This window comes from Stegostoma tigrinum, chromosome 5, assembly GCF_030684315.1.
Source record: "Stegostoma tigrinum isolate sSteTig4 chromosome 5, sSteTig4.hap1, whole genome shotgun sequence".
NCBI lineage: Eukaryota > Metazoa > Chordata > Chondrichthyes > Orectolobiformes > Stegostomatidae > Stegostoma > Stegostoma tigrinum.
In genome coordinates, this window is record NC_081358.1 from 28608270 (window position 1) to 28635776 (window position 27507).

General features: G+C 44.0%; 1 protein-coding gene across 2 annotated transcripts in view; it reads left to right on the forward strand.

The window, feature by feature from the left end:
• The first annotated feature begins 14083 nt into the window (after positions 1-14083).
• Positions 14084-27507, forward strand: part of lactb2 (lactamase, beta 2) — a 44761-nt gene continuing 31337 nt past the window's right edge. For both annotated transcript variants that reach the window (XM_048528477.2, XM_048528478.2), the window contains exons 1-2: positions 14084-14221; positions 24879-25042. In XM_048528477.2, coding sequence (XP_048384434.1) covers positions 14100-14221; positions 24879-25042 — 286 coding nt within the window. In that variant the 5' untranslated portion in view covers positions 14084-14099. The remainder of the gene's footprint in view (positions 14222-24878; positions 25043-27507) is intronic.

A 27507-nucleotide genomic window follows, 5' to 3' on the forward strand; every position in this document is an offset into this window, starting at 1 on the left:
TAAAGAAATTTATTGCTTCACAGTTAAGTATTTTCTTTCCATGAAGTCCAGTTTTCTAAAGCCACCTCAATAATCAGACTTTACCCCACCTCAAAGTCCATTTAAGAGAGTTACTTTGCTCTCTTGTAGAATCCTTACAGTGTGGCAACAGGCCCTTCAGCCCAACATGTCCACATCAGCTCTCAGAGCATCCCACCCAGACCCATCCCCCTATAATCCACGTAATCTACACCTCCCTGACCTCTACAGGCAATCTAGCATGGTCAATCTGGCTAGCCTGCACATCTTTGGACTGTGGGAGGAAACGGGAGCACTCGGAGGAAACCCACACAGACATGGGGAGGGTGTGCAAACTCCACCCTCCACAGTGAGGGTGGAATCCTGGCGGGTTCCTGGTGCTGTGAGGTAGCAGTACTAACCACTGAGCCACCGTACCACCTTCTAGACACATATTTAAAAGGATCATGTGCACCATATTTTATGGAATTTTTTGTTACCATTCGGTGGAATCCATCACCCTTCAGTTGCCCTCCATGACTTGGCCCCAGCTTTCACACTTTGTTCCCTCAGTGCATCATACATTGGACATTGGACTGATATTTCCCGAATGTGGCGGAGTGACAGTTTTGGGGAGCACCACAGACGATTCCCCTCCATGAGCCTTAGTGAGTTTTCTCACTCGATTTTACACTGCTTGCCTGATTTAGTAGGTACCATGAGACAACAAGGTGTAGAGCTGGATGAAGACAGCAGGCCAAGCAACATCAGAGGAGCAGGAAAGCTGATGTTTCAGGCCTAGACCCTTCTTCAGAAATGGTACGGTGCTGCTTGGCCTGCTGTGTTCATCCAGCTCTACACCTTGTTATCTCAGGTTCTCCAGCATCTGCAGTTTCTACGATCTCTTCCTGTGGCACTGCTGCCATGCCATCTTGCACTCAGCAGTAGTGGAAGTGCCTATTTAAACTCCAACAGATCCCCATTTCAAATGCTACAAGCCAAGAATTGCCCTTCACAGTTTGAGAGTCTCAGGAGTTGCAGGGAAGAGCCAATTTGGCATCGCAGTTTATGGGCAGGAACATAAGGTATATGGGGTGTTGGAGAGGAGAACCATCTTCTTTTTCCTGGACTGAAAGAGGAGACCATACCATCTTGCTCAAATGCCATTCCCACAGGCCAGGAAATGTACAATAGTGCAGCAAGAAGTTCAATGATCTTCAGCAGCCCACAAGAATGAATGCCACCATCTTCTCTTTGCTACCTCACACCCACTGTAACTCCACCATTGAACACATCTCACACCAAGGCTCACAGGAAGCTAGGTAAAGGTGGAAGGATAAATCTGTTAATGGCATTTGTGCAATAGTTAGAGATTATCTTGGTTTAGGAGATAGAGATGCAGAATGGATTTGATGGAGATGAAGAATAGCACGGGGAAAAAAGTCATGAGTGGAGGTCATCCACAAAGGCCACAATATGGGACAAAAGAATACAAGAAGGAGTATTTGGTACAAAGCGATAAAGGGATGTCAATTATTATGGGTGACTTAAACTGGAAAAATCAGTCTTCCTGGGTGACAAAATCATAGAATCCTTTCGCAATAGTTTCTTAGAGCAGCGCATTTTGAAAGTGGCCAGAGAAGACGTTACGTGAAAGTTCATATTATGCAATGTGACAAGAATAATTAATAACCTCAATGGTATGATCTGTGTAGGTAGTAGCAACTATTTGTTGCGTATGGGAGCATCACATGTTGTAAAGTCTTAAAACAGTTGTTAACATTTAACTTTAATGCACAACATGAAAAGCAAAAAGCAAAGAAGTTCGGTAGAGATAATGGGAACTGCAGATGCTGGAGAATCCAAGATAACAAAGTGTGGTGCTGGATGAACACAGCAGGCCAAGCAGGATTGGGCAGCACGGTGGCTCAGTGGTTAGCACTGCAGCCTCACAGTACCAGGGACCCAGGTTCGATTCCTGCCTCGAGCGACTGTCTGTGCGGAGATTGCACATTCTCCCCGTGTCTGCGTGGGTTTCCTCCAGGTGCTCCCGTTTCCTCCCACAGTCCAAAGATGTGCAGAGTAGGTGGATCTGCCATGCTAAATTGCCCGTAGTGTTCAGGGGTATGTGGGTTATAGGGGGATGGGTCTGGGTGGGATGCTTCAAGGGGTGGTGTGGACTTGTTGGGCCAAAGGGCCTGTTTCCACACTGTAGGGAATCTAATCTAATCTAATCTGATATAATCTAATCTAATCTAATCTAATCTTAGGAGCACAAAAGCTGGCGTTTCGGGCCTAGATCCTTCATCAGAAAAGGGGGATGGGGAGAGGATTCTGAAATAAATAGGGAGAGAGGGGGAGGCGGACTGAAGATGGATCGAGGTGAAGATAGGTGGAGAGGAGAGTATAGGTGGGGAGGTAGGGAGGAGATAGGTCAGTCTGGGGAGAACGGACAGGTCAAGGGGGCGGGATGACGTTAGTAGGTAAGAAATGGAGGTGCGGCTTGAGGTGGGAGGAGGGGATAGGTGAGAGGAAGAACAGGTTAGGCAGGCTGGGACGAGCTGGGCTAGTTTTGGGATGCAGTGGGGGGTGGGGAGAATTTGAAGCTTGTGAAATCCATAAAGCTGGTGAAATCCACATTGATGCCATTGGGCTGCAGGGTTCCCAAGCGGAATATGAGTTGCTGTTCCTGCAACCTACAGGTGGCATCGTTATGGCACTGCAGGAGACCCAGGATGGACATGTCGTCTGAGGAATGGGAGGGGGAGTTGAAATGGTTCACGACTTGGAGGTGCAGTTGTTTATTGTGAACTGAGCGTAGGTGTTCTGCAAAGTGGTCCCCAAGACTCTGCTTGGTTTCCCCAATGTAGAGGAAGCCACACCAGGTACAGCAGATGCAGTATACCACATTGGCGGATGTGCAGGTGAACCTGTGTTTGATGTGGAAAGTCATCTTGGGGCCTGGGATGGGGGTGAGGGAGGAGGTGTGGGGGCAGGCGTAGCATTTCCTGCGGTTGCAGGGGAAGGTGCCGGGTGTGGTGGGGTTGGAGGGGAGTGTGGAGCAGACAAGGGAGTCATGGAGAGAGTGGTCTCTCTGGAAGGCAGACAAGGGTGGGGTTGGAAAAATGTCTTTGGTGGTGGGATCAGATTGTAGATGGTGGAAGTGTCGGATGATAATGCGTTGTACACGTTTGCCTTTAAATTTGCAGTCAATTCACCCAACTCATATTTATTGGAAGTGTGTATCAATTAAATCCTTCCTCAATTGTTGCACTTAACACTGCTGCACTTATCATGCTGAAGACAATGTTCTTCCTGCTCAAACACCTCATGTTCCTCCTCAGAAAATGGCTGTCACCCTCCCAGCTCTTCAGCATCCATTATGTTCCCTCTTTGCCTGCTCCAGTTGTGCAGAGAACAGCATGTCAGGATTATGCAACACACTCTTGTCTATGTGAACACAGCAGGCCAAGCAGCATCAAAGGAGCAAGAGAGCTGACGTTTTGGGCCTAGACCCTTCTTCAGAAATGGGGGAAGGGAAGGGAGTTCTGAAATAAATAGGGAGAGAAGGGGGGGCAGATAGAGAATGAATAGAGGAGAAGATAGGTGGAGAGGAGACAGACAGGTCAAAGAGGTGGGGATGGAACCAGTAAAGGAGAGTGTAGCTGAGGAGTTAGGGAGGAGATAGATCAGTCCAGGGAGGAGAGACAGGTCAAGGGGGTGGGATGAGACATGGGGAGAATGTGCAAACTCTACCCTTCACACTGAGAGTGGAATCTTGGCGTGCTCCTGCTGCTGTGAGGTAGCTAACCACTGAGACACAGTGCTACCTTCTTGACACATTTTTAAAAAGATCATGCGAACCATATTTTACAGAATATTTTTGTTACCATTTGGTGGAATCCATCACCCTTTAGTTATCCTCATGACTTGGCCCCAACTTCCACACTTTGTTCCCTCAGTGCATCATACATTGGACATTAGACTGAAATTTCCCAAATGTGGCTGAGTGACAGCTTACCACCCTTATCTGCTTTCCAGAGGGACCACTCTCTCTGTGACTCCCTTGTCCGCTCCACATTCCCCTCCAACCCCACCACCCCCAACACTTTCCCCTGCAACTGCAGGATGTGCGACACCTGCCCCCACACCTCCCCTTCGCCCCCATCCCAGGCCCCAAGAAGACCTTCCTATTCAAGCAGATGTTCCCCTGCACATCTGCCAATGTAGTATTCTGTATCCGCTGTTCCCATTGTGGCTTCCTCTACATCGGGGAAACCAAGATGAGGCTTGGGGACCGCTTTGCAGAACACCTCCGCTTGGTTCACAATAAACAACTGCACCTCCCAGTCGCAAACCATTTCCACTCCCCCTCCCATTCTCTAGATGACATGTCCATCATGGGCCTCCTGCAGTGCCACAATGATGCCACCCAAAGGTTGCAGGAACAGCAACTCCTATTCTGCTTGGGAACCCTGCAGCCCAATGGTATCAATGTGGACTTCACAAGCTTCAAAATCTCCCGTCCCCCCACTGCATCCCAAAACCAGCCCGGCTCATTCCTACCTCCTTACCCTGTCTGTTCTCCCACCTATCCCCTCCTCCCACCTCAAGCCTCACCCCCATCTCTGAGCTACTATCTCTGAAACACTTTTGTCTATAATTTATTGCAAGTGCCCCCACCCCAAACTATCCAAGCATCGATTCTCATCATGAAAAGGCCTGCCATCAGCCCACACTTACCTCAGTGGAAGAATGGGATGGCAATGTATCTGCGCTGAGCATCACAAGGGTTGTGCTACAGAATCATTCAGCATGGTTGGGGTAGGGGAGGCCTTATCACCCAGCAGCCATTCTCATAAGGCACTCAGCCTTTGGAATGAAGCCAGAACCTGAGAGTTATTAAAATACAGGCTTCTAAGATGTAGCAGCGATGATTACAGACTAGACTATTGACAGGATGGAAATCTTTCCAGTTAAAGATGTCTGCTGCTTTATGACACCATGCTCTCAACCCCATTGTACATACATTCCTGCAACAGAAGTGCTCCAGCAGATGACACATTTCTTTAACAGTGTCCTGGGACATCCTCATTTAGTGGCGCCACTGTGCTTCGCTCATCTGGAGGAAATGGCATTGAGGACATTCAACTCCGGGCCTCCTGCACCTCCTCTGCACCCTGACAGGATCTTCTGCTGCAACTGTTTATTCGGAGGTTGTTTAGCAGACACTGGGGGTTCCTGTTAATCTGGGCTTTGCAGAAGTATGTGTTCCTCTATAATTTCTCTGTGGCCTCCTAATGCATCAGCCGCAATGACAATAACATCTGCTGTGACTCAATCTATTGTGATGGTTCCAATGACCCAAGTTGGGAATTTCAGAAACCAACTATCTCCTGAGCAGCCAGTAGTTCCTACATACTACAGCAAACTTTGTATTAACCAGCACCTGAAGTTTTGGAGATGGGTACAATTAAAACATTTAAAAGGCATCTGGATAGGTATATTTATAGGAAAGGTTTAGATGGATATGGGCCAAATGTTGGCAAATGGGACTAGGTCAGATTGAGATGTCTAGTCGTTGTGGATGAGTTGGACCAAAGGGTCTGTTTCTGTGCTGCATTACTCAATGAGACTAGGAGCGTGCTTATCGATCAAATATTGCCATTGATCAAGAGGTCCACATAATCAATGTAAAAACACACACTAAGTAATAGAAATGTAATACAGGGAGTATACAGCATAAATCTCTTAAATAATAATGCAACTTTGCCTTAAATAAAACTTACTGGCTGATAGCCTTCTCACCCGCACTTTCAACTGACTACTTGGACTTCATAGTATTTGTGGAGAAATTGAATCGAAATTGAATCAACTGTTGATATTTTTGTTGATATTAACAGTTGGTATATTTACATTGAGGTAAATACATTTAAAAACTATAACAAAGGACAGAAAAATATAGTAAATGTCGTAGTATTTGAGGCAGATAGTTTTTGCCAGTTTATCAAGAATGCAGGTTCGTGAAGTGTCAATGAAACAAAATTTGCTGTATTTACCACTGTACAGTGGCACATGGAGACTCCAACGAGGGAGACTGGGGAGGCCCCTACATATAACTATTACACAGTAGATCTTTTACAGGTGTATGTTGCACAAGCAGAATATTGTAATTCTGGAAGGATCACTGAGACCTTGTCCTCACCAACACAAGCCAAAAAAGGCAGCAATGCATGTAACAGCATACTTAATGTGAGGAAAGGAACTTCATCCCTTTGCGCAGTCTACAGGACCTTAGAACATGTTTGAGTATCATGGGCCGCTGTTTACAGGTCACCCGTGATTGCTCCTGCTTCACCAAGGATACTGGGATTAATAGGTATCGGTCAACGTCATAGCTAGGATTGCTTGTGCCCAGGATTTGTAATACATGTTAAACAAAACAAAACGGTAGATGTTGGAAATCAGAAATGAAAATAAATTGTCAGGAAAACTCAGCAGGTCTGGCAGCATCTGTGGAGAGAAAGCAGGGTTAATGTCTCAAATCCAGTGCATCTTCTTCAGGACTCATTGTAGCCAGGAAAAGATGTTAGTATTTATGGTGACGATGGGGTGAGTGGATAGGGCACGAGTAAATGATGGGTGGCGTTAGAGGCAGAGGGGGGAGAATAACAGTTGGACGGACAAAGGAATGGGCATAGGTCAGCCTTGGGGTATCAGTTGCTACAAATGGAGATAGTCATGGCTGACAGTGGGTTAGTTGTGGGAACAGTCCATATATAATCACAAGGCCTGGTGTGTGGAGCTTGGGTAAGGGCATGGCAGAAGATGCCTGGGCCTCTGACTCACCGTGAGAAATGACCCAAAGTCTAGACACATACACAAAAATAGCGAGGAATGTAAAAAAATAGGAGGAACCCATTTAAAATGCCAAGCCAGTTTGTTCATCAGAGAAATCCAAATTATTTTAATGTCACTTCCCTTTGTTTCTTTTTATCCATTCCTAAACACTTAAGTTAACATTGCATTGGCCTCCCACTGCAGTTGTGGTGTAACTTTCTGGAAATGTGGAAGTGTTGGAAAATAAACAACCATCGTGTTACAAGTCCAATATCAGAATTTTCATGTTTCATATGGCAAGAATGACCCGTCTAACCCTTACAAAGGCAATGCAATACGTAGCGACTGCACTCTGGATAGGAGGAATGCCATGGCAGGGTGTTCCAAAGGGGACACAGGAGGAACACACAAGATCTTTCTGAGATGGAGGCTTATCAACATGTAACTGGTTTGCTACCAGTCCATTGAAAATGCCTCAGCAGCTGGATGTCCAAGGTACATCCCTAGTGGTAGAATGGTTGGCATTAACCATCAAAATTAAAAACCTCCTGACCTTACAAACTCTGGCAGAACTGGGGCAGAGGTCTGAAATTCATACACTTCAGCACGTGTGCTGGGATATTTCCCCATTTCTTATTGGTATTTGCTCCATGTATTGTATGAAGTTTATATAAATATACAAATTAAAAACTCATTTAGTCAATTGAAAATAATCATAGAATTTTACAGAACAGAAGAAGGCCATTCAGCCCATTGTGTCAATACCAGCTCCTCAAAGCTAGTCCCACTCTCCAGTCCAATCTCCACAGCCCTTCAAATTCATCATTTTCAAATCTATACCCAGTTCTCTTTGGAAACCACCGATGGAATCCACCAGTACCACTCTCCCAGGCAGTATATTCCCAATCCTAATACCTCTCTGAGTAAAGAAGTTTCTCCTTATCTCACTCCTAGCTCTTTTGCTGACAATCTTAAAATTATGACCCCTAGTAACTGACATACCAACAAGTGGAAACAGAATATCCTTCTTTATCCTGTCAAAATTATTCATAATTTTGAACACCTCAACAAGGTCACCTCTTACTCTTCTCTGTTCCAAGGAAAATTAGCCCAATTTCTGTAATCCTTCCCTGTATTTGAAATCCTTCATTCATGGTATCATTCAAGTAAAACTCCTTTGAACACTCTCCAGGGATTTGACATCCTTCCTTAAATAAGGTGCCCAGAGCGGAACACAATACGCCTAATGCCATCTGACCAATAATCCCAGGCCCCAAGATGACATTCCACATCAAGCAGAGGTTCACCTGCACATCTGCCAATGTGGTATACTGCATCCACTGTACCCGGTGCGGCTTCCTCTACATTGGGGAAACCAAGCGGAGGCTTGGGGACCGCTTTGCAGAACACCTCCGCTCAGTTCGCAACAAACAACTGCACCTCCCAGTCGCAAACCATTTCCACTCCCCCTCCCATTCTCTTGATGACATGTCCATCATGGGCCTCCTGCACTGCCACAATGATGCCACCCGAAGGTTGCAGGAACAGCAACTCATATTCCGCCTGGGAACCCTGCAGCCATATGGCATCAATGTGGACTTCACCAGTTTCAAAATCTCCCCTTCCCCTACTGCATCCCTAAACCAGCCCAGTTCATCCCCTCCCCCCACTGCACCACACAACCAGCCCAGCTCTTCCCCCCCACCCACTGCATCCCAAAACCAGTCCAACCTGTCTCTGCCTCCCTAACCGGTTCTTCCTCTCACCCATCCCTTCCTCCCACCCCAAGCCGCACCCCCAGCTACCTACTAACCTCATCCCACCTCCTTGACCTGTCCGTCTTCCCTGGACTGACCTATCCCCTCCCTACCTCCCCACCTACACTCTCTCCACCTATCTTCTTTACTCTCCATCTTCGGTCCGCCTCCCCCTCTCTCCCTATTTATTCCAGTTCCCTCCCCCCATCCCCCTCTCTGATGAAGGGTCTAGGCCCGAAACGTCAGCTTTTGTGCTCCTGAGATGCTGCTTGGCCTGCTGTGTTCATCCAGCCTCACATTTTATTATCCTGACCAATAATTAATACAGGTGTCACATCAGTTTCTTGCTTTTGTGCTTTATGCCTCTGTTTATAAACCCAAGGATCCTATAAGCCTTCTAAGAACTGTTTCAACTTGTCTGGCCACCTTCGGAGAATTATGAACCCTGAGGCCCCGTTCCTCCTCTATGTCCCTCAAAGTTGTAATACTGATACTGTATCATCTATGTTTCTTCTATCAACATGCATTACCTCAGAGATAGTAGGAACTGCAGATGTTGGAGAATCTGAGGTAACAAGGTGCAGAGCTGGATGAACACAGCAAACCAAGCAGCATCAGTGGAGCAGGAAGGTTGATGTTTCGGGCCTAGACCCTTCTTCAGAAATTACCTCACATTTCTTTGCATTGAAATTCATTTGGCACATGTCTGCCCATTTGGCCAACTTTTCAATGTCCCTATAAAGTCATTTAGCATCATCCTCATAGTTCACTATTCTCCCAAGCTTACTGTCACCTGCAAATTTACAGATTTTGTCCTCAACACCCATCTCCAAGTTATTATATAAATCAGAAAAAGCGAAGGTTCCAATACCAATCCCTGGGCAACACCACTTACAACTCACTTCCAGTCTGAAAATGCCTACCTATAGGGTGGCATGATGTTTGTGTGGTTAACACTGCTGCCTCACAGCACCAGGGACCCAGGTTTGATTCCAGCTTTGAATGATTGTGTGGAATTTGCATGTTCTCCCCATTCCTATGTGGGTTTCCACCAGGTGCTTCAGTTTCTTCCCACTGTCCGAAAATGATTAGATTAGGTGGATTGGCCATGCTGAATGTGGGATTACAGGGATAGGGTGAGGTCTGGAATTGTGTGGAATGCTCTTCAGAGGATCAGTGCAGACCCTTGGCCACTTTCCACACCCATTGGGATACTATACTTACTCTCTTTTTGCCAATTTGTAATCCATGCTGCCATGGATCCATCAATCAACTAAAATAGAACTTTTTTTATATAGATGTAGAATTTATGAAAAGGAGAATATGAAGTAAAATGAATTAATATGAACCATTAAAATAATTACATGGAACAAAAGGATAATTTTGATTTCAGAACATTAGAGGGCCCACTGTTCTATAAGGAAGTAGAAATAATGTGGTGTTTCCATAAGTAAATCAGAATATATTTATTGTGAAACAGGGTGAGAATAGTTCAGAGATTGGAGAAGTAAGATATATTTTCACATAGTGAGCAGTTTCAGAGAATTGAGAGCAGTGATGGACAAAAAGGAGATTTCTCAAAGAATTTTTGAAGTGGAGAATTTTGTAACAAAGAAATAGAGAGGTGTCGTGAAGTGTGGGTGAATTGTTAGTAGAAGCATAGGAACCGGAGGAGGCAGATTAAATAACTCAAGCCTCTTCCGCTGTTCCAATACATTGTATCTTAGTTATACTTTAAGTCCATTTGGCACTCATGTTTTATATCCATTGATATTCTCAATTAACAAAGATTTATCAATCTTTGTCTTGAAAATTTCACATGAACCAACATCCACAGGAGTGGTCATTTCAAGGGAAGAGGAGTAAAGGAGTGATTACTGAGAAGATATACTTTGTCCACATGCCCTGATGCCATGCTGTCTCTTGACACCTTCCCTCACCACTTGTAAAGCAACAGTGTAAACATGACTTCCAATAAGTTCTAGTACCTTGCTTACAGCAATGCCTTCTACAGGTCTTTGTTGTAAAACAGTCCTTTTTCACAGATAATGGGAACTGCAGATGCTGGAGATTCCAAGATAATAAAATGTGAGGCTGGATGAACAGCTTGGCCTGCTGTGTTCATCCAGCCTCACATTTTATTATATTGGTCCTTTTTCACAATTAAGTTTGCAATCAGAAATAAGGTAACATATGATCATTCCATGACTACTAGTAACAGCATCACCACCAATGATTTAACAAAGTGCAGAGATGCACCCTAGAATGTAACTTTTTCTATTTTTTCAGATGTTTTTATGCCCTTTCTCCTTCAAAATTCCTTACTCTTGCCTTTCTTGGTTAATGCCCATAATATGGTCACACTCTCACATCTAACATTCTTACTCCTAGATTTAGATCCCTTCACAGCCTCCACAATGTTTTCCAGATCTACAATCTTCTGTGAAATTAGTGTTCCTTTAACTTTAGTCTTTGAGCACCCCCACTTTGTGAGGCACACATTGGTAGATGTACCTTCAGTCAGCTAGTTCCATATTTTGGAATTCACTGCATTATCCTCCATGCTTCTTTACTTCCCTCTTCTTTAAAGGCTTCCAATAAAATTTCCACTTTTAAAATTTTGGTGATTTTTCAAATATTTCTTTTATGGACTTGGGCAATTTTGGTTTTGTTATATCACTTTGAGTTTCTCTGAAAACATTTTTCTATGTTAAAGGTGATTTGAAAATGCACATTATTGTTATTGCATGATACAATTACTGAGATTGTGCGTATTAGTATCTTGAAAGAGATCCTATTTTTATATTAAAGGTTCAGATTCCTGACCCCGGTGATACTGCTGAATCCAAAGAACATTTTGATCAGTCATTGAATGTTGATCTTGGACTGAAAATAGCCTGCAACATTGGGAGGAACTTCCCTTACTGCATTTCAATTTTTGTGAATTTAAGTCTATTATGGTTACCTGCTTAACCTTTGTTTATTTGACCACATTAATGCAGGTTTTACACTGAAAGAATTTAGTCTCGGCGGTATATGATTTTGGTTGTTGACTTGCTTGCCGAGCTGGGAAGTTTGTTTACAGATGTTTCACATGATACTAGGCAACATCATCAGGGCACCTCTTGTGAAGCATTGATGTTCTGTTCTGCTTGCTATTTAAATTTCTCATGTGTATGATTTCCTCATTTTGTTTATTGTGAAGATATGCCCGATGAGATCTGAAGTCTGCCTGTGTTGTGAAATATGTTGGTATTGATTCATGATCAATGGTCTGAAAGAATATAAATCTGAGTGCAATGAGGGAAAAAGATTGTTCTTTTTTAAAAAACCTATATTTGTAATTTAATTATTGTAATAAATTTAATCGGTTGTAGTCATACACTATGTAATAAACAATAATTAGTAGTGTACCAAAGCAGAAATTGATGGAGAAACTCAGCAGGTCTGGCAGCATCTGCAGGGAGAGAGATAACAGAGTTAATCTTTCACGTCCAGTTCTGAAGAAGGGTCACAGATGCTGTCAGACCTGTTTCAGATTTCCAGCATTGGCGATTCTTTGTTTTTTGATTAGTAGTGTACCTTCCTGCAACAATGTGACATTAAATAAAGCAATCCAAAAATCACTGGAATTCTTGAAATAGCAATTCATTTTTATTCCAAGCAAAGACTCAATTTATTGTATTTAAACTCAGCAAAATTGTTTTCATAAAAATATATTTTTGCAGGCATGTTAGGGACATTGATTTGGGGTAATCTTGACCCTTGTGCGAGCGTAAACCAAATCATATTCACTATATTGCATTTTATATTGTCAAATAGACACCTGTTCCTTCACCTTCCCAAGACTGTGTGCAAAGAATGTGGAAATTAGAATAAAGAGTGGTAACACAGCAGAAGGCGGTGATTCAGCCTATAGTTTCCATGCTGGCTGCAAGACTATCCCACTCCCTTGCTCTCAACCCACAGGCCTGCAATTTTCCTGTCTTCAGATTGAATTCCCGTTTGAAATCCACGATTGTATCTGCCTTCACCACACTGTCAGACTGTGCATTCCCAAACTTAACTAAAAAGTGTTTCCCTCATGTTACCTTTGTTTCTTTTGCTGTTCATCTTAAATTGGTATCCTCTGGTTCCTGATCTTCTACCAATGGGAACAGTTACCCACAATTTATTCTGTCCTTTTGAACATCTATATCAAGTCTTTTCTAAAGCTTCTCTAAGGAGAACAGCTCCAGCTTTATAAGTCTATCCAGGCAAGTGAAGTTCCTCATCAGTGGAACAAGTCCTTCTAAACCTTTTCTCCATCCACCATTAATCCTTCACATGAAACTTTAATTATGGACACTATTCCTCACGTAGATTAGATTAGATTCGATAACCTACAGTGTGGAAACAAGTCCTTTGGCCCAACAAGTCCACACCGCCCCTTGTAGCATCCCACCCAGACCCATCCCCCTATAACCCACACACCCCTGAACACTACAGGCAATTTAGCATGGCTGATCCACCTAGACTGCACATCTTTTGGACTATGGGAGGAAACCGGAGCACCCAGAGGAAACCAACGCAGACACGGGGAGAATGTGCAAACTCCACACAGACAGTCGCCCGAGGTTGGAATCGAACCTGGGTCCCTGGTGCTGTGAGGCTGCAGTGCTAACCACTGAGACACTGTGCCACCCCAAAGGTCAAAACTATTTTCTGTTTACAAGATACCCCCTTTCTTTGTTGCATTGTATCAAACTAAAGGTCTTCTATTTAAAAATCATCCACTCTGTCACTTCAAACCTTTTACGCAGGTACCCTGATCTTCTACCGTGGTTCTTGCTTCTGGACCTTGCCCCATTTAGTGTTAGACCCAGTTCATCCGGTCAGTTCCAAACCCACCACCGTCACAACTGTCAGACTGAGAGTACTCCCTCTCAACCACCTAAACCCAAAGCCCTCAACCACTTTTAACTTTTCATACCCACCCCAACCACTATGAGCACACAGCACTCGCCTCCAAGAGCACTGTCATTCCCACAGAGCCCTCTGAACGCTGTCAGTACCAGAAACCACTTTTTGCTGACTGTCCCAGAGTCCCAACGCCCATGCCACCAAACCCACTACCTCCCCTCGAGACTGCTTAGTCCCAGAGAATTCCCGACTGCTGTCAGCTCCCCTTGGCCGCTGTCAAACCCACACGACCCCAACCACTGTTGTCAGACCCAGAGAAATCCCCTGACCATTCTTAAGATACAGAAACACCATTGCCCTCCAACACCGACTGCTGTCAGACCCAGGGATACGCCTATGCTCAGGGTCTCTGCTCGAGCCCAGTTGTTGTAGTCACCTGGTGACATCGCCTGCTCCGTGACGTCACATTCGCCTCCCTGTTGTCATACTGCGGAGCGGAGCCCTGCGCCGGCGCGTGCGCACTGTGACCTGCGGGAATGGGAGGGTGAGGCGAGCCGGGGGCGCGCGTGCGCACTGCGGTTGGCGTGGAGGTTAGGCGGCTGGATGGCGGCGGCGTTGTCGAAAGTGCAGCACCTGTCGACCCGGGTGGTGCGGGTGTTGGGCTGTAACCCGGGCCCGATGACTCTTCAGGGAACCAATACCTACTTGGTGGGCACAGGGTCCCGGTGAGTGAGGAGGAGGAGAAGAATGTGGGGGTGGGAATCAGAGCTGAGAACCGGGGCCTCTCCCTCCCTGACCCTTTGCCCCTGGCATTGTCACCGAGGAGGGAGGATTGATCCAAAACAGCCCCTTGGTTGAAACCCACCGTCACTCAACAGTTAGAGGAGATCATTCGGCCCATCCAGACGTGATCACCACAGTCCGATCATATGTGTTCAGGTGGGTCACACTTCAGCTCCACAGCCAAGGGGCAGTTTCTGTCCCTATCACCCCTTTAGGCGGTGGGCTTTAGACTCCTCACCACTCTTTCGAGATGAACAAACATGCTCCTCAACTCAAAACATAACGAGGAACTGAGATAACAAAGTGTGAAGCTGGATGAACACAGCAGGCCAAGCAGCATTTTAGGAGCACAAAAGCTGACGTTTCGGGCCTAGACCCTTCAGATAGGGGGATGGGGAGAGGGAACTGGAATAAATGGGGAGAGAGAGGGAGGCGGACCGAAGATGGATAGAGGAGAAGATAGGTGGGGAGGTAGGGAGGGAATAGGTCAGTCCAGGGAGGACGGACAGGTCAAGGGGGTGGGATGAAGTTAGTAGGTAGGAAATGGAGGTGCGGTTTGAGGTGAGAGGAGGGGATAAGTGAGAGGAAGAACAGGTTAGGCAGGCTGGGACGAGCTGGGCTGGTTCTAGGATGCAGTGGGGGGAGGGGAGATTTTGAAGCTGGTGAAATCAATGAAATCCACCCCCCTCCCCAGGTGCATTCACATTTTTTTTAAAAGAGTGATTCCATTGTTATTTAGTCTGTTTCAACCCCCCCCCAATATTTTTTGAACTTCAGTTAGATTTCCTGTCAACCATCTCTGCTGAATCTTACTGAATGTCACTTGTCACTATCTGCTTACCTGTCCTACACCTCTGAAAGCTGATCTCTTATTTGCATTCCAGCATCACATGCTGTACATTGCATATCTAGTGCTTGCTGAATCCTTTGGAGGGAGTTGGATACAGTGCTTTATTTCCCTGCCAACTCCATTTTAATTTAGCCCCCATCTGCGCTCTCTCTACCCCCCCCCTTCACTTTTGATGGATTGTGTTGCCCATAATGGGGTTTGCTGTGAATATTTAAGTGGCCACACAGGTAATTACAGTTGGTGGCTAGTAGTTTATACAGTACAGTTGTGTGTGATACATATATTAAAAAATGTTGCAGTATCATAGAACTGAATTCTGTTCATTTGATCTTAATCTTGTTCTCCTAACTGGTTTGACACCCTCCTCAGGGAATGGCTAACTCTGATCACCTTGGCTGTGAGTCAACCCCCAGCCTCTCTTGACCATGCGCATGTCCCCCACCAGCCAAACCATCTTGTTTGTACTTTCCTTTACCGAACCACTGGAAGGCATTTTTGGACTCCTGGCATTTTTTGGATTGCTTATCAGATGAGAATGTCGTGGAATGAAGTTTGCAATTGTGTTAGATGTCACTGGGCAATACCTTGTCTGCACGTTAATGCATTAATTGCCGACTAAGTAATGTCTTGTTGACCAAAAACAAAGTTGCTGGAAAAGTTCAGCTGGTCTTGTAGCATCTGTGAAGGAACAAACAGAGTTAATGTTTGGGATCCAGTGACCCTTCGTAGAACAAGTGTCTTGTTGATGTAGATTTTCATTTGACACAATAAAACTTTGTGTGTTTTTTTGTATAGGGGCACTGGAACATGCATTTGCATTTACATAGTGCTTTTTATTCTCACAGTTCATGCCATAGCATTCCACAGTCAACAAATTACTATTTATGTACTCACTACTGTTACATAGGTAGCACAGTATCCCAATATCCACGTATCTTGGAATTGAATTCCAGAAAAAAAAACTCCTCTTTGAAAGTCTCCGTAGGATCTTTTATATCCACCAACACAGTGCAATGGGACCTTGGTTCAATATCTCAGCTGAAAGACAACACATGACAGCGAACATACTCAAGTACTGCACTATAGTATCAGGATTATATGCTCAAATCCCAGAGGAGTTGGAGTGAAGATGATTACTGAAGTCAGTTTAGGAAATTAGTTAAAAATTGATCAAGTTTTCAAAAATCTGACTCCTCCCTGGCTTACAAAATCAAGTCATAAATGTTTTGTAATTTGTTTTTTGATATTGTTTCGATCCTTGTCGGGTCTGATCACTCCTAAAATGAAATGAATTTCCCAGAGACCTATGCAAAAAATCATACAAGATTTTACTTTAACAAATAAAATTTCCCATCAACAAAACACTACTTGTATTGCCCTGTAATACTTTAACACAGTTGAAAACTCTATTCCACCTGTACACAGCATATCCCTGGAACCATTCTTATAAACTACTTTCACATTCTCCCCAGTGTGTTCAACATCCTTTCTATCATGTGGTGCTCAGAACACTACACAGTCTTCCAGCTGTGATCTAACAAACTTCTTAAATAGGATCAACATCACCTCCTTGCACTTGTATTTTATATCCTAGTTAATAAAGTCATGGATGCTGTGTGCTTTACTTACTGCTCCGTTTACTTGTCCTGGTGTGTAGGACTGAAATCAGAATCGTGGTTAACTTATAAGTCATTCATTTAAAACAGGGTTGAGGAAATACAAGAGTTGAGAGTCTCTGGAATCCCCTTCTTCAAGAGCCAGTGGATGCAGAATCTTTAAATAGTTTGAAGGCAGAAGTAGATCGATTCTTGATTACTAAGGGAATGAAAGATGATCTAGGAATGCACCAATGAGATTAAAATCAGATCAGCCATGCCCTTATTGAGTGGCAGAGCAAGCTTGAAAAGCCAAGTAGCCTCCTGTTGTTCGAACATTCGTATGCTGTTTTTAATTATCTGTGCACAGTATGTACCAGGTCCCTTTGCTGCTGCACCTGCCATAGAATTGCGAGCCCTATTTTACACCATCTTTCAGTGTTTGGGCTTCAGTTTGGTTTCACAGGTCGGCGCAACATCGAGGGCCAAAGGGCCTGTACTGCGCTGTAGTGTTCTGTGTTCTAAAGTGCTTCACCTCACACTTATCTGCATTGTAAATCTTCTGCCACCAACCTGCCAACTCCAACTTGTTGATTCTCTGCTGGAGTTCTACACTAACCTCCTCACAGTTTACAGTTCTTTCAAGTTTTGTCGCATCAACAAACTTTTACAATGTCCCCTGCACACCAAGATTTAGATCGTTAATGTATTATGAGGAAAAGCAAGAGTCCCTCACCATCCCCACCCTGAAAAATATCCATTGACCATTACTCTGTGTTTTCTATCAATCAGTCAATTGTGTATCATGTTGGCACTAACCCTTTTATTCCATCACCCATAACTTTGCTCACACCTTTGTATGACATTGTATCAAAAGCTAATGTCCGACACATCCACAGAGTTACCCACATTGCACAGTATTCACTTAACACCTGTACTCATGAAATGTGGCTGCCAGTGGCAGGGGCAGCATTTATTCTCCAATTGCCTGTGAGAAGGTGGTGGTTACCTTCTGGAACCACTGTGGTCTTTGATGTTAAGTTGACCCACAACATACTTTCACGATTTTGACCCAATGAAACCGATGGAGCAGTGATATATTTCAAGTAAATCTAGTGAGTGGCTCAGAGGGAAATTTGCAGGTCGCGGTGGCCCAATGTGTTTGTGGCTTTTGTCCTTCCAGATAGTATTGTCTTGCGTTTTGGAATGTGCTGTTTGAGGAGCCTTGGTGAATTTCTGTAGTGCATCTTGTAGATGGTACACATTGCTACTACTGAGCAGCAGTGGTAGAGTTAGTGAATGTTTATGGATATGGTGCAGATTAAGTGGACTGCCCTGTCCTGGATGCTGTCAAACTTCTTGAATGTTATTGGAAGTTGCACTCACCCAGGCAAGCGATCATTCTATCACGTCCCTAATTTGTGTGTTTTAGATGCTGGACAGACTCTGGGAAGTCAAGACTTACCCAGCCTCCGAACTGTCCTTGCAGCCACAGTATTTACAGCAAACTTTCTATTAATCTGCACCTATGGAACCAGGAGTGAATTGGTTGATCAAATATACCAGTTGATCAATTGGTCCACATAATTAATTTTAAAAACACACATGTAGTGATAGAAATGTAATGCAGGGATATACACATTACTGTTATATTTATTTACAGCATAAATCACCGTAAAAAGATAGAAAATTTGAATACATATATGTATAGAGCCAAGAGCAACACCTTCCCTGCTATCAGACTTTCAAATGGACCTCTGAAATGTCAATTCTGATTCCTCTCTCTCTCTCTCTCTCTCTCTCTCTCTTTTCTCTCTCTCTCTGCATCTTCGCTGCAATGTATTCTGCACTCTGTTCTGCTATACTTTGTATGGGACAATCTGGCTGTATAGCATGCAAAACAACACTTTTCACTATCACAGTACATGGGACAACAGTGAATCAATCAAATCAATAAATAATAATGAAACTTTGCCTTAAATTTATTGAGTATGATTTTTTTGCTGGCTTACTGGCCAGTTCATAAGGTGCTGGTTAAAACTTAAAAAGTTTGCTGTATGTGGCTAATTTAGTTCGTGTTTAATAGCAGGCACCCAGAATGTTGATCATGGATCATTCAGCAATGGTAATGCCATTAAATATCAAGGGCGATGGTTGGATTCTTTCTTATTAGAGATGATGGTTGCCTGACATTTGTTTGGTACAAATGTTACTTGCCATTTACCAGTCCAAACTTGGGTATTGTGCAGACTTTGTTGCATTTGACATGGATTGCTTCAGGATCGGAGGAGTCACAAATTATGCTGAATGATCATAAGTGACACTCCCACTTCAGACCTTGGGAAGGTCATTGGCGAAGCAGCTGAAGATGATTGGGCTTGTGACACTATCTTGAGGAACTCCTGCAAAAATGTTCTGGAGCTAAGATGATTGGTTTCTAACAACCAAAACCAGCTTCCTTGTGCCAACCAGGCCAAGCAGCATCTCGGGAGCACAAAAGCTGACGTTTCGGGCCTAGACCCTTCATCAGAGAGGGGGATGGGGTGAGGGTTCTGGAATAAATAGGGGGAGGCGGACTGAAGATGGAGAGAAAAGAAGATAGGTGGAGAGAGTGTAGGTGGGGAGGTAGGGAGGGGATAGGTCAGTCCAGGGAAGATGGACAGTTCAAGGAGGTGGGATGAGGTTAGTAGGTAGATGGGGGTGCGGCTTGGGGTGGGAGGAAGGGATGGGTGAGAGGAAGAACAGGTTAGGGAGGTAGAGACAGGTTGGACTGGTTTTGGGATGCAGTGGGTGGAGGGGAAGAGCTGGGCAAGTTGTGTGGTGCAGTAGGGGCAGGGGACGAACTGGGCTGGTTTAGGGATGCGGTGGGGGAAGGGGAGATTTTGAAACTGGTGAAGTTCACATTGATACCATTAGGCTGCAGGGTTCCCAAGCGGAATATGAGTTGCTGTTCCTGCAAGTTGCCTTCCCCCACCGCATCCCTAAACCAGCCCAGTTCGTCCCCTCCCCCCACTGCACCACACAACCAGCCCAGCTCTTCCCCTCCACCCACTGCATCCCAAAACCAGTCCAATCTGTCTTTGCCTCCCTAACCTGTTCTTCCGCTCACCCATCCCTTCCTCCCACCCCAAGCCGCACCCCCATCTACCTACTAACCTCATCCCACCTCCTTGGACTCCCTGGACTGACCTATCCCCTCCCTACCTCCCCACCTATACTCTCCTCTCCACGTATCTTCTTTTCTCTCCATCTTCGGTCCGCCTCCCCCTCTCTCCCTATTTATTCCAGAACCCTCACCCCATCCTCCTCTCTGATGAAGGGTCTAGGCCCGAAACGTCAGCTTTTGTGCTCCTGAGATGCTGCTTGGCCTGCTGTGTTCATCCAGCCTCACATTTTATTATCTTGGATTCTCCAGCATCTGCAGTTCCCATTATCTCTGACCTTATCCTTGTGCCAACCATGAGCCCAATCAGTGGAGAGATTTACTCTGACCCCATCAACTTCAGTTTTGTTGAAGCTCCTTGATGCTGCACCTGGTCTTGTTGCCGAGGGCAGTCACTCTGTCCTCACCTTTGCACTTCAGTGCTTTTTTTCAGTCCTTGAACCAAGACTATAACAAGGTCAGGAACTGAGTGATCCTGGCAGAACTCAACCTGAGTGTCAGTGGACAAGTTAGTGTTGAACAAATGCTGCTGCAAAGCACGGTTGATGACCCCTTCCATCACTTGATTGATCATCAAGAATAGACAGATAGGTTTGAATTTGTCTTGCCTTTCATGTACAGGACAAACCTTGGCAATTTACTACACTGTCAGGTAGATGACAGTATTGTAGCTGTTACAGAAACTGCTCGGCTTAGAGCACCTGCCTTCAGTACTATTGCCGGAATGTTGTCAAAGTTAACATTCTCTCCAATTTCTGCAGCCACTGTGTGAAACTTTGAGATTTGTGTGAGGTGGCATCCGTAGAAGCCTGAAACAAATGCTTCAGCACCAGAACACAACTTAGAGGGAACATTAGTCAGAGGTTGTGACCTTTTCTGTGCCCTGTGCCTTCAACAATTCCTTGCTATTACATGCAGTGAATCAGCTTGGGAGGAGACTGGCATCTGTGATGTTGGGGATCTCTAGAGGTATGGTGTGGTATGTAATGATCAGTTCAGAAGTCACATGACACCAGTTTATAGTCCAACAGGTTCACTTGAAATCAGAAGCATTCAAAGTGCTGCTCCTTTGTCAGGTGGAGTGAATAGAAACACGCAGGCACATAATTTATAGACAGAGAAATCAAAAGCTTGTACAAATGTCATGAGTGGAGTGTTGACAGGCTAAGTAATAAGTCTGCAGGTGATCAAAAGTGTGATTAAGGTGTCAACAGCTGAATAACAAGTGAAGGGATGACTTGTAATCTGATTAATTGAGGCAGAGAGATAACTACAAAAAATTAAAAATAAGGTGGTGCTGGAAACAAACCAAATGACTGAAATAACATGATTGGTATGGGAGCAGCATACCAAGGGTCTAACCAAAGTACCAAGTAATGCAGAACTGTACAAACTAATTAATGTAGCAAGATCGAAAATAGTTATCAAGGTGATGGTGTCAAAACAGGGCAATAAGTAAGATTTTACAGATGAAGAGCAGTATGGTGGGATTACATGCAACGCAACATGAACTCAAGATCATGATTGAGGCTGTCTTCATAGGCACGGAACTTGGCGATCAGTTTCTGCTTGGCAATTCTGTGTTGTTGTGTACCTCCAAGGCTGCCTTGGAGGACCCTTACCCAAAGATCAGAAGCTGAATGTTCTTGACCACTGAAGCTTTCCCCAACTGGGAGGGAACGTTCCTGTCTGGCAATTGTTGCATGGTGTCTGTTCATCCATTACCATAGCATCTGCATGGTCTCACCAATGTACCATGCCTCGGGGCACCCTTGCCTGCAGCATCGCTACAACAGCCTCAGTACTCAACACCAACAGCTGTGAATTTTCAGACACCATCCGCTTCATCCACGACCACAACAACCTCACCTTCCACAAACAGTTCTTCATCCAGATACATGGAACAGCCATGGGGACCAAATGTGCAGACCAATATGCCAACATTTTCATGCACAAGTTTGAGCAAGACGTTGAACCATTTCTATATATCAGATATTATCAATGACACTTTCTTTTTTCGGACATATGGCGAGGAATCACTGAAATGACTGCACAGTGATATCAACAAGTTGTATCCCGCCATCAGACTTACCATGGACTACCCTTCAGAATCAGTCTCATTCTTGGACACACATCTCCATCAAGGACAGACACCTCAGTACCTCACTGTACCCCAAGCCCACGGATAGCCTCACAATGCTGCACTCTCCTAGGTTCCACCCTAAACATATTAAAGAAACCATCCTCAATGGACAAGCTCTGCATTTACACAGGATCTGTTTAGACAAAGGCACATGACAGATGCCTACAGATGCTGAAAGACACCCTCTTAAGAACAGGGATGCAATGCTCAACTCATTGATCGCCAGTTCTGAAGTGCCGCAGTGAAAAACTGTAACGTCCACCTCAGAAGTCAGACACAGGACATGACCAATAGAGTACCCTTCGTCATCCTCCACTACTTCCCTGCAGCAGTGAAACTACGCCATGTTCTTTGCAACCTTCAATATGTCAGCATCTCTATGCCTCCACTTCTCGCCTTCAAACAACCGCCAAACCTTAAACAGACATACCACTTGTGACAAACTACCCAGCCTTCAGGGCCACATCAACCACAACACCACATAACCCTGCCGTGGCAACCTCTGCAAGACATGCCAGATCATTGACATGGATACTACCATCACGCATGGGAGCACCACTTGCCATGTACTCATGTGAGTTGGCCAATGTTGCCTACCTCATACACTACAGGCAAAGATGCCCCCGAGGCACGGTATATTGGCAAGACCATGCAGACGCCATGGTAATGGATAAATGGACACTGCAACAATCACCAAACAGGAATGTACCCTCCCAGTCGGGAGAATCACCGAGCAGAAACTGATAGCCAAGTTCCGTACCTGTGAAGACTGCTTTAACTGTAATCTTGGGTTCATGTTGCACTACATGTAGCCCCACCATACTGTTCTGTATCTGTAAAATCTTCTTACTGTCCTGTTTTGACACCATCACCATGATGACCATTTATGATCTCTCTAATTAGTTTGTACAGTTTTGCATTACTTGTAACTTTGGTTAGACTCTTGGCATGCAACTCTTATACTGATTTTTTTTTTCTTTACTCATTCACAGGATGAGGGCATCACTGACCAGGCAGCATTTACGGCCCATCCCTAATTGCCCAGAGGGCAGTTAAGAGACAACCACATTGCTGTGGGTCTGGAGTCATATGTAGGCCAGACCAGGTAAAGATGGTAATTTCCTTCCCTAAAGGACATCAGTGAACCAGATTCGTTTTTCCAACAATCGACAATGGCTTCATGGTCATCATTAGATTCTTAATTCCAGCTATTTATTGAATTCAAATTCCACCACCTGCCGTGGTGGCGAGAATCAAACCCAGGGGTCCCCAGAACGTGATCTGGGTTGCTGAATTAGCAGCCCAGCGATAATGCCACGCGGTCTTCCCTTTATCACTGATGTTATTCTAGTCATTTGGTTTGTTTCCAGCACCACCTTATTCTCTCTGCCTCAATTAATTGGATTATAGGCCATCCCTTCACTCAATGTTCAGCTGTTGACACTTCATTCACATTGTCTGACACTTTTGATCACCTGCAGAGACTTATTATTCAGCCTGTCGACACTCCAGTCCTGCCATTTGTCTGATCTTTTGATCTCTCTGTCTATAAATTATGTGCTTATGAGTTCCTCTTCACTCCGCCAACAAAGGAGCAATGCACTGAAAGTTTATGATTTCAAATAAACCTGTTGGATTATAACTTGGTGTCATGTGACTTCTGACCATGTCCACCCCAGTCCAACACATTGCACCTCCACATTGTGCAATGATCAGTAGGAGATTTCCTGCCTGTGGTTGACCTGATACCATGATACTTCATGGGATGCAGAGTAAAAGTTGAAGATTTCCAAGGCAACTTCTTTCCAACTGCATATCACTTTGCCACCAGCTTTACTGACAGTGATGGTGTCGTCTGTTGCCTATAACGTATGATTCCAGGAGTATGACTAAATTAGCCTGTGCTTGAGTAATCTCTGGGACAGCTGTCCTCATTTTAGCATTAGCCTCCAGCTAGTAAGAATTACTTTATGGGGTCAATGGGGCTGAATTTACCCTCACCATTTCCAGTGCCTAGGTTGGTGCCAGATTGTCAGTCCAATTTTATTTTTGTTTGAGACTTTTTAGCAGTGTGATACAACAAGGTCGCTTACCAACGATATTACTGTGGGCCTGGGGTCACATGTAGGCCAGATTAGGTAAGGATGGCAGGTTTCCTTCCCTCAAAGACATGATTAAATCAGGTGGAATTTTATGACTTTTGGTGATGGTTACACGGTTCTCATTAGACTAGCTTTTAATTACAGATTTTAATGAATTCAGAAATCACTATCTAACATGGTGGAATTTGAACTCATGGCCCCAGAACATTAGCTGAGTCTCTGAATTACCACTCCTGTGACCATACTCGTATAGCAATGTCTCCCACTACTAGGACAGTTTTCTATGATTTATGAGGAAACTGAGAAGGGCCTTTTTTCACAAGTGCATTGCTCAGATAATGCATTTATACCCAGCTGACTCCTTGAAGTTTATGGGGACTACATGTGGTAGTTGTATCGAAGTTGATGTTGATCAAAACCATTGCAGTTCCATTTCATGCAGAAACCCTCAAACACTGCAGATGGAAAGGCATCCTCAGCACGTAATTCGGTGCCCATGTAGTTTCTTACAATGTGAATCAGAGGTGGTTCATGCTGAATGTAAGATGTATTTTCAAGGAGTAAAAATGTGGCATTATGAAATTAATCTTAACTCTCAAATTTTTTTTAAACTATAGTAGTATGTTTATTTGCATCGTTGTTTTAGGAAGTAGCCCTGCAGTTAGTTTGAGGTGAAAAATTTGAATAAGTAATGCAGTTCTAAAAGAGATTAAATTGATACTGAACATCATAACATTTTTCTCCAGACGATTCCTGATTGACACAGGTGAGCCAGGCGTGCCTGAATACATCAACTGTTTAAAAGAAACTTTGACCCGACTGAATGCCAGTATTCAAGAAATTCTGGTGACACACTGGCATATAGATCACGTTGGAGGCATTCCAGATATACTGAAGAATGTTGTTGACGGTGAGTGTGCTGAGCCAAGTGGTCTTCCAGTCACTAGTACTTGATCATTAAAAATGGTCGTATGCATTTCCAGTACTTTTTTTAATAGTGAACTTTCATGCTGAAATTATTGCCACCTTGTGAATATCAAGAGTATTTCTCTATAGTTTGAATGGGGAAATGAAAGCAATATTATTAAATATTTGCCTCGAGGAATAGAACATAGAACATAGAACATAGAACAGTACAGCACAGAACAGGCCCTTCAGCCCACAATGTTGTGCCGACCATTGATCCTCATGTATGCACCCTCAAATTTCTGTGACCATATGCATGTCCAGCAGTCTCTTAAATGACCCCAATGACCTTGCTTCCACAACTGCTGCTGGCAGAATAGATGTTGATTAATGTCTTCCTGTGGAATTGCTAAAGCAGAGCTCTGGTAAATTAGATAGCAATGCTATCCCTTGTTAACGTCATCCAAGAATGTATGCTGGGATTTTATACCTCCAAAGTGGATGGTAGTAAAGCTGGAAGTTCTGTTAAATTGCTTGCAATGGCACTAGGCTAGCCTCCTGCTGCATCACGGTAGGCCCAGGTGTACCTACACAATATGAACTGCAGAGGGGGCTCCTCAAAACCACCTTAAGGTCAGTTAGGCAAGGGGAAGTAATGCTATCTTTAGCTGTGATGCTCACATGGCCAAATGATGCAAAATTCTGCCCTTTTTTAAAACTAGGATCAGTGTCAGATTTGTTTGATAACATTTGTTGTAAAATTTTGCTCTGTTAATGCAGTTTTATAAATGCAAAGTGGTTTAATATTGTCCAGGAATAGGAGTAACTCAGCAAGTAATTTGTAGGTGGTTTTCCAAAACTCTAAAATAAAATGATTTAAAACAAGTTACTGTAAATCTCCAATTCAGTACAATATATAACCAATATGATTATAATACCTGGAATTTGTCTAACTTGCTTGTTTTCTGTCAATCTAAATCTAGTAGCATTTTAATACATTGGATCTCAACGATATAAACTGCATATTAACAGACCTAAAATTAAACCAAGAACTGCAGATGCTGGAAATCTGAAACAAAAACAGAAATTCGGTAGAACTGATGGAGAAAACGGACTTAATGTTTCAAGTCCAGAGACCCTTCTTCAGAACTGAAGAATCACTGAACTCACAACATTAACTCTGCTTTCCCTCCACAGAGATATGCAGACCTAATACATCAGGAAAAACAATGCTCTATGATTTTAATTGTTAACCACTTACTGAACTTTTTTTAATTTATCATAAAGAAAGCCATGAAGCAAACTTGCAATTAGAACTTTTCTCTATTTTTTCCCCCATCAGCCCTAATTCTGAAATTCATTTGTAACTTTTAATTATGAAGCTTGCAGGTATTCCCAACTCCATAGGAGGCAGTACCCCGTTACAGCAATCTCTGCAGGTATACTGGATCACCCATGAGGTCTTGGACCCAGCCACCCATGAGGTCCAGAGCTGTGCCTGACTGCCCCAAGGCCTGGAGCTGATGTGACAGCAGTTGCAGTGATTCGCTCCCGGCAGTCATTTGCCTTGCAAGCTACAGTCTGTTCCGCATTTAATGCTGATAGTTTCACTCATGAATTGATCAGGAGTAAACTGAGGAGACGTGTTTTGTGATTGGAGCAGCAACTTTTCCTAGAATCTGTCCCTCTCACACATGGGACCCACCTTTCTCTGCTTACCACTCGATGGGGAAATGCTCTTGGAGCCCTTGCCCCTTTATAGTAATGAACCCATGTCATTAGCACCAAATATACTCTTGTTCTGTTGGTCCATGGTTCTAGAGCACAGGTCTTCATTACTCCAACTTGGATGTTGTGGGGACCCATAGAATAAGCTGTATCCAGTATAGTAATTTCTTGATATCATGTGGAATGAATTGAATTGGCTGAAGTCTATTTTCTGTGATGAAGAGCTGAGAAAGATAAGTTACAGTACTTTTCTGATCATAGAAGGTTGCAAACACTTCAACTTTGTGTCTTGCATATTCATATTCGGCTGTGTTATCATTGAGAATGGGAATGTTCGTGGAGCTTTCTCATCTCATTCGTAATTTAATTGTTTGCCACTAGTAGTAGGATATGGAATGATTGCACAGCTTTAATATGATCCATTTGTTATGGTATCACTTAGCTCCCTCTACAGCATTAATGGCTGTATGTCACCTCATTTTTTAGGTACACTTGTTGCTGCTAACAGCATTCTTTTCCATAGTAATCATTGAACCAGTTTTGAACCCCAGGCTTGACGTTTTTAGTTGAGTAAGTGATTGCAGTTTGACAAGAGGTTGCAATTTGTGATCAAAGTCTGCTATTATTGATGGCCCAGAGCCTTAAGATTAGTTTGAAGTTTGATCTGCTAGTCCCATTCTGAATCCACCCCTTTTTGCATAATAGTAGTACAAAACACGACAGTGTAGAGTATCCTCGTCG